Here is an 8,570-nt window from a genome sequence, read left to right on the forward strand (position 1 = left end):
ATCGTCATTTTGTATTTTTTTAGGACCATGGTTGAAGGTCTTGAAAGCAAAGAATGTTTGGGGGTATTGGTGTGGTGGGGTGTGCATTCTTCTTCAATAGAAAGTTATTGGCAATGCCATGATGACATTGCCTACCACTAAAATTTCATTTTGGTTGAGCTGAATTGCTTTAACAAGGGAGAAGTATAAACTTGCTCAATACACTCATCTATTGGAAGTTACATGGACTTGCGTATCAAATCTCGTTACCATATTGAATATCAGCTCTTCATTTTATATTGCAATATTGATACTGCTAGTGCTGGTGGTAGTTCTTTTACTTGTTAGACATATAAATGGTCTTTAAATTTTGAACTAAATGTTAGATTTGAATTCACATATGTGATTTAGTAATTGCACATCTTATTGCTTCTAAAAAGCTTAGGAGTTAGGAATCACAAGTTGAAGAAGAAACTATGAAAAAACCAATAATCAATTTTTTTTTTTGTAGAAAAAGAATCTTAAAAGCATATTTGATACAAGGATTATAAAAACCATAGAGAAAGGAATACATTCCTAAAGCGTCTAAAACCATAGCAAAAAGTAAGAGTAGAAAATAATATATTGCCATTGTCTACGTTCTAGTAATGGAATTTCCAAATATACTTATAGCTGAGAAGAAGGATCAAATCCATTATAGACCCCATTTTTCTTTTCACCATTGGTAACTGCTCCAACATTGTCATAATCGTCATCCATAAATCTCTTCCATAACCAGTGCCTTTTCCACACTCTCTCAGTCATCTCTTCAATTGGGATATTCTTTGTCTCCGGGAGCAGAAATAGAACAAAGACTGACATGATGAGAACCCAGCCAGAGAAGAACAAAAAGATGCCAAACTTGAAATGGCAGAGCATTGAGAGGAAAGCTTGTGCTATAACAAATGTGAAGACCAAGTTGACACACACAGTCACACTCTGTCCTGCAGAACGAGTCTCTAGTGGGAATGTCTCACTAGGGATGAGCCACCCTAGAGGTCCCCAAGACCATGCAAAAGATGATACAAATGTGCACACCAGAACAACAACAAGGATTGCATAACCTTTGCCAAGGTCTTCAGAATGGTCCTTAACCTTAATTCCTAGAATGATTGCTATCACCACTTGAGAAAGGAACATTTGGACACCAGCTTCCAATAAGAGCATTCGACGCCCCACTTTGTCCACTGAGTAGATAGACACAATGGTGGAGAGGACATTAACAGCTCCTGTTATCACAGCTGAGTATAGGGATGCATCACCACCAAATCCAAGAGTGTTGAATAGCACTGGAGCATAAAACATGATTGCGTTGATACCAGTGAATTGCTGGAAGACCTGTTGCAATTAAACATTCAAATAAGAGAACATTAGTAGGACACATAAATATAATTCATGTTGCAACGTAATTTAAGTATAGTTTTTCTTAGATACTGTAAATTAGGTTCTACGGTTAAAATCAATCACATGATTACAGTAACCAATGAACTTATGAACCACATGATTGAATACTTGGGAGAATTGGTCAATGCAATCATGCAATTGACTTTAATTGAGAAAATTTTAGTATGACATTTAAGGAACTGTACCGTAGTTCTACTTGAAATTAAATATACATGTACAATACATAATTTAAAGTGAGAAATGGGAGCTGACCTGCAAAGCTACTGCAATGATAAGCTGGGGACGATTTTTACGCTGGAGGAGATTCCTGAAGGGGTGCTTGACTGCTTTAGCCACACGGCTTGCCTCAACAAGCTCCAAGTATTCAGGTTCGACGTTGTCAGTGCCTCGGATTCTTTTAAGCACAGCTTTTCCTTCATCCAAGTGACCACGTTCTATGAGACTGTTAGGAGTATCTACCACGAAGAGAGCCCCCAAGGTTAGGAGTAATGCAGGAATGCCAGCCAGACCCAGTGACAATCTCCAACCCCAACCCCCTTTGATTCTGTAGTTGCATGGAAAAACATTAAATGAGTGTTGGCAACAAACAAAGCCAGAACATTTGGAGGCAAAACATCATATAAAAAATGTTGATATAAATTATTAGGGGTTCAGTTCTGTCTCCCTTTGAAAGAAAACCATTTCATTTGTTGTGCACAAAAATTGCACATACAAAATTTAAAAATAAAAATAAAAAATTCATCTTCTGAAAGGAGACCATTTGGGAAGTTATGGACTAATTGTCACATAAGTAAACGCACGGCAATGAGAATAGAGTATGGGATATAAGGTGTTACAAAAACGAGCATTTCTAAATGCAAATTAAAGCCATTTTAAGGGTTTTTTTTTAATTATCATTAGTAATCATTTTAAAGCTAATTTACTACCATAAATGTTTAGCCACATACTCAAATTATAATACTTTTTCGGTATACCAAGAATAATGAAACTATTCCTACACTATAATTTTGTCTAACAAGTCAATTAATGGTATATTTGACTATATGGGGAGTAGATACGTCTAATTAATACGATACTTGTGCTTACAACAATGTTTGATGGCTCAGTAACTTGACCATCATAAAAAATGAGGATTAAACAATCTGATAGGAAAGAAATTAGGGGAAAAGTAGTGACCAATCATCAGTGGCAAGATAATGTAGTTCTATAATTCATCCAAAATACAAGCTTTGCCCTTTAGGTTCAAAATAAACCGACGTCTTTTGATATGTGGGTGGTGCATTCATTGACCATAAGATATTGCAGCTGAAATCTCAATCAAGGAATCGTTTTGGTGAGCTAACCGAGGAAGAGAAGTCAAAGTAACCTTCAAATTTGAATTGATTTATTGCATTATTGCCCTTTATTCAATATTGACCATTGATAAGTGATCTAAGCTAAGGGGTACGTGTAGTGTGTACACTCTTTAACGGCTAAATTATTTGAACAACGGCCAAAGTTGGTTGTTTAAACATAATTTTTATATGTCAAGGAATCTTATTATTTTACTACCAATAATAGCTTCACTCTAGGCATAATATAATGTCAAAATCTGGGGCAAGATTTTTCTGTTTTTTAATGAATGAGATTTTTTTTTTTTTTGAGATAATAATGAATGAGAATTAGACTTACTTGTTAGTGCCGTAATTGACAAGGTTGGCAAAGAGAATGCCAATTGTGACATTGAGCTGAAATAAAATGTTCAATCCTCCACGTATCCTTGTTGGTGCAATCTCAGAAAGAAACACTGGAACTGCCTGTCACACATTGAAAATATTGCAACTTATTAGAGCAATAATTTATGAAGAAATTCGACAAATTCACCTGGCCCTTCTTAGCTTGCACATGCCCTGGACCTTTAATTATAATTTAAGGGTCGACTTGAATTTTTTAATTTCATTACTAAAATTAGATTCCTTCTACCTCCTGGCAATTAAAATTTCTACCAAAAACAATTAAATTATATTGGTGGTCCAAGCATGTTTGTGAATACATGAAAACTTGCATTTTTATTTATTTTATTTTCAAATTTTAAGAATGGTATCGCACTACTAATAAAGCAATTATTTGTCATAGTTCATAATATATATATATATATATATAATTTGTCACCTAAAGAATCAACTTAGGATTTTCTACGTGCCCCAGCTACGGCCTAAGTAGACAGTTGAAGTTAAGGTCCAAATAATCACAAAAGATAAGATTTAGAGAATTAAAAAATACACGCCAAACACAAGCGAAGACAAGAAAGTTAGAAGGAAAAAAAGGGTCCAAAACGTCACGTTATTTCACATAAAAAACAAGGACTTTTCAAAAGAAAATTGATTTCTATAGCATAAAAGGAAGATACAAAGAAACTGGGGTTTAGTCTCTGTTTGGAGTCGGCTAGCTTTCTCAGTATGAATCCAAGAAAATGGTATTTATTATGTATTGTTTCTTAAGGAAAAGCCAAGAAAAGATACCACAAAGTCTTTATCTTGACCTCATGTGCTATAATATATATGTAACATATAAAGCCAAAAAGATTTGGAAAAACTTGTGGATGATTATGACTTGTGTTTGCAAAAAGAAAACATGTAACTTTCGTAGCTCCTAGCTTATTGCTCATGAGCATGTGTTTGATCCAGTTGTTGAGGCAGCTCGTGGGTAATTATCCCCACCAAAGCATTGGCCCTCCTTTTCTATTGTAACTTTATTTTTCTTCTCTCTCTTTTAATTTTTAATTTTTGTATATATTTCTTCAAAGAAAAGAATTACACAAGACTACAACAGTATTAAATAAGCCTGTATTTGACTCCTAACTTCCAAAACTGCCTCACCCACATAAAGTTATTATATATTACCAAGTAGTCGTAGTCGTCATCGTCATCATCATTCTCAACAAAAAAAAATGTCATCATCATATATATACAATTTAAAGAATATTATTTGCCTTGGCATAATTTTTTTTTTATTTAAAAAATTTCAAGATTTAGGGCCCGTTTGGATGCAGCTGAAAACTGAAAACTGAAAACACTGTAGCAAAATAATTTTTAAATATGTGAATAGTATCGTGGGACCTATTTTTAATGAAAAAGTTACTGAAAAGTGAAAATTGTGGGTCTGTAAACAGTGCACAAATATACTGTTTATGGACAAAAGTCAACAAATGCGGTTACTGTTCATTAAACAGTAGCTACACAGTACTGTCTACAGTGCATTTACAGTTGAAAAGGTAAATTTATACGGCTGAAAGCAAAAAAAAAAAAAAAAAAAAGGAAAAAACGCAAACGCAAAAAATAAATGAGCTGCCCAAACGGTCTCTTAGTCCTTGAAGTTAAAGTGACCGTATTTAGTTTCCGATAAACTTAAAATAATTGTTTATAATTCCCAAAAAAGCTTTAAAAAATCAATTTTGTACCTGAACATCATAAAAGTAATTGATTTTTACTGTATCGAATGCAGTGATGACATGCAAGTTTATGGTAAAAACAGTCACTTTTTTTTTTTGATGAACATTAAAAACAGTCACTTTAAATGTCAAAGACAAAAATGACTTATATACTATACTTTATATATCAAAATAGTGTAATTAAGCCTGTTATTAGTTGATTTACCAGCCAGTTGAATAAAAAGCAAACATTTGATTCTCAAAAAAAAAAAAAAAAAAAAAAAAAAAGCCTAAAATGACTTTATTATATATAACATGGTAAATAGGTTATCAAACAAACCTGATTAGCAAAACCAACTCCACAACCAAGCAGGATTCTACCAACAATGAGCATGGCAAGGTCTTGGGCCGCAGCATTAAAAGCAGTCCCAATTAAGAAGAAAACCCCAGCAATCAACATGGTTATCCTACGGCCGAGCTTTCGCGTCGTGTAGGACGCGAAAAACGTCGCCGTTAAACCAGCAAGGTACAACGATGATGTAAACAATTGCAAATTTTGATTATCATATTTGCAGTAATTACTGTCCTGTGGATGCAGAGTGTTCTCATAAACCGCTGGGAAAAACTTTATCAAGAAGTCAGGCATAGAAGTAACACCACCTACATCAAATTAACAATAAAAATTAGTGATAATTGAGAAGGGTATACATGTAATTTTACGAAGAACGTGAAAATTGAGCACATGGTACACAGGTTTCAGGCTTTTGGTAACAACAAAATTCAATTGGTCATTATGCTCAGATTGAAAAGCAAACAAAATGGGTCAACGACCTTCATGATGAATAACTACGTGAAATTCCCAAAATACCCTCTTTCCCTATTGAGAAAATATTGCTCTGTTTTCCACTTTGGCGGGGAGAAAAGCTTTTACTTTTCCATCACCCACTTTCTGTATTTAGTCACAGATTCAGAACCCGAAAGATGGATAAAATATTTTTCTTTTTCTTCTTTTTTGGGTAATTAATAAGCTCACCAAACTCTCATGTAAAAGGAAAAAGAAAAAGTTATCAGATCTTAAATGTGATGTAATTGAGTGAGATCACACCACAGAAAGTGGAGGTTTTTTAATTTATTTTTAAACTAAAAACTCTCACTAAAAACATATATATGATTTTTCATACAAAACAAGAACGAATTGTTTACTTAAAGTAATCTCTAAAAGAAAAGCCAACAAATTAACAAATACAAGTTTTTCATCAGTTATTTTCTTCATACAAAAATAAATATATGTATGTAGGTTACTCATGTAACTGATAGATCATCATGAAAGTATCTTTGCTTGTTCTTGGAAACACTGAGCAAAGCAATTTCTTGTCTCTCAAAAAGCCAGATTTTAAGAAGGAAAAAAAAAAAAGTTCTAATCTCCCAAAACACGTATTCAACAAGACCTAATATTATATATTATATATATGGGACTATGCAAGAACGGAAAAAATATATAGTTAAATACTCAGAAAAAAAAAAGGGGTATAGTAATAAATGGAAAGGTAATTATAATTACCAGAAACACCAACATCGTAACCAAACATGAGACCACCGGTGGCGGCCATTATGCAGGAAATGATGACAATAGGTGTGATCTTGGCCTCAAACTCCGTGCCGCCACCACCTGTTGGACCGAATCCTCCGGCCATGGTCGCGTATGTCTGTGCTATATATCAAATGGTTTGTTTTGGAGTAATCCAAACAAAGGTTTAGAGAAAAGAAGAAGAAGAAGACTGGAGTTTAGGAATATGGAGTGAAATACGAAATGGATTATATGTGTGTGTTAATGACAGGGCTTGTAGCTCTTTATATAGAGGAAAAAGTGAAGAGAGAGTGGATGATGCTTCAATATTTAGTGGGCACCACCGTTTGATCTTTCGACGTGGCAGTTTCAATGTGTGAGTATATTCTTAGTTGGGGGCTTGGAGCTGACTAGTCAACGACTCAACCCCCTTAACTAATTTTCGTGATTTTTTTTTTTTTTTTGGGGGATAATACACTATTATGTTTTTACTATAAGGATAATACACCAATTCTCATCCCCAAAAAAAAAAAAAATAATAATACACCAATTTTTTTTGAGAGAAAAAAAATTTTAATATGTTTAAATACTACTACTTTAGTTTTTAAATTGTTGATCCTTTATTCTATTTTTAGGATGTCCTAAAATGAAGTATTCTAATTTTACAAAATACTGATGCGGTAAGTACTTATTGATAAATGAAAAAATAATTTTAATAGTGAGCCTAGATAAAAATCAATAAAAAGTTGGCTACATCAACAGTTTGTAAAAATATTGCACAAAATTTAACTACAAAATTGGTTGTATCCTAAGGTTACAAACTTACTCAATATCTTTTTATTGGAAATGAATTTTGATAAATCCATTATTGGATTACATCTTCTTCTTATATCCTCCATACTTGCAAAATTTATAGAAAATTAAAAATCAATAACTATGTTATCAATAAATTGTTTAAATTGCAAGTTTTTGTAATTTAAAATTATACATAAAATATAAACTTATAGATTATATGGTAAATAATATTTGATTGACACAAATTTTGACGTGTATTAAAAGTGTAAAGAACAGCCAAAACAATATGTAGCAATATTTATTTTATTAAATAAGTTTGTAGCCTTAAGCTACAACTAATTTTGTAGCTAAACTTTATCTAAAAATATTATAAAATAGTTTGTGACTGTAGCATTACTCTTACTTAATTTAAAAAGTCAAAATTATTCTTTCATTAATGTTTAAATTAATGAGGATAATTTTGGAAATTTATACTTTTTTAATTGATAAATAATGCATTAAATTATGTTTCCTTAAAAAGTTAAATTTACTAAACAAGACCAATTATTTGATCAAATGTAGTAGTAATAAGGATTTCTTATAAAAACTTTCCATATTTGCACTCTACATTTCTTATCTCATCCTATTTTCTTTAAGTGATGTAATAAATAACTTCATAAATAAATAATCATAATAAATAAGTGTCATGATTACCAACTTTCATATAAAATATTTTTGTTGAAGAGTAAAACCTAAGTAGGGTATCTTTTTTTTTTTTTTTAAGGAAAAAGTAATTAAGAAAGGTGCAATACTTTAGGTTTTTTTTTTTTTTTTAATAATTAAATTTAAACACCTAGTTTTATTCACCAATATAATACAAACAATATTATTATTTCTAAAAATAATTAAATTAATGCAACTATGTGTTTGATTTTGATTAAAAAACTTAATGCGTTACATCTAAGATAGCACTTATGCTTTACCATTTGCTTTTTACTTTTTAAGCCATGCTTACCTTTGTTGAATATAATATTATATTTTTGTTGAATATTATAATATTCTTTTTTATCTAAATATGAAAGTTGATAACTGTAATACTTGTTAAGAGGTAACTATTATGATTGTGTTTATTTTTGAAGTCATTTATTATTTCATTTAAAGAAAATATGATGTGGCAATATTCTAACAGGGTGTGTAAATACAAGAAGTTCTATAAGAAGAACTTATGGTATTTAAACATATTAAAATAAGGTAAATTACACTTTCTACCTTTACCTATTCAGTCATTTGAACTTTCCCCTCCTTTAACTACTAGGTTATTTAAATTTGCCTCAAATGCATTTTAGTAATTTTTATTGTGAAATACTATAAACATCAAAAGATTTCATTATGGGTTAA

General features: G+C 31.6%; 1 protein-coding gene across 1 annotated transcript; it reads right to left on the bottom strand.

The window, feature by feature from the left end:
• Positions 1-456: 456 nt before the first annotated feature.
• Positions 457-6,664, bottom strand: LOC112024939 (sugar transport protein 13). The gene is made up of 5 exons (XM_024057593.2): positions 6,393-6,664; positions 5,172-5,491; positions 3,094-3,218; positions 1,675-1,966; positions 457-1,356 (listed from the first exon to the last, which is right to left on the bottom strand). The coding sequence occupies exons 1-5, from the start codon at positions 6,523-6,525 to the stop codon at positions 646-648; spliced, it is 1,581 nt and encodes a 526-aa protein (XP_023913361.1). The 5' UTR covers positions 6,526-6,664; the 3' UTR covers positions 457-645.
• Between the last annotated feature and the right edge of the window lie 1,906 nt (positions 6,665-8,570).

The sequence above is a fragment of the Quercus suber genome, unplaced genomic scaffold (genome assembly GCF_002906115.3).
Source record: "Quercus suber isolate HL8 unplaced genomic scaffold, Cork oak 2.0 scaffold_354, whole genome shotgun sequence".
Lineage (NCBI taxonomy): Eukaryota > Viridiplantae > Streptophyta > Magnoliopsida > Fagales > Fagaceae > Quercus > Quercus suber.

Excerpts from the sequence above, each read along its gene's own strand:
- LOC112024939 (XM_024057593.2), bottom strand. The coding sequence starts at position 6,525 with ATGGCCGGAGGATTCGGTCCAACAGGTGGTGGCGGCACGGAGTTTGAG. Across the intron at positions 5,492-6,392 it reads TTACGATGTTGGTGTTTCTG|GTGGTGTTACTTCTATGCCT; the intron begins GTAATTATAATT and ends AATTTGATGTAG. Across the intron at positions 1,357-1,674 it reads TCATTGCAGTAGCTTTGCAG|GTCTTCCAGCAATTCACTGG; the intron begins GTCAGCTCCCAT and ends TAATTGCAACAG.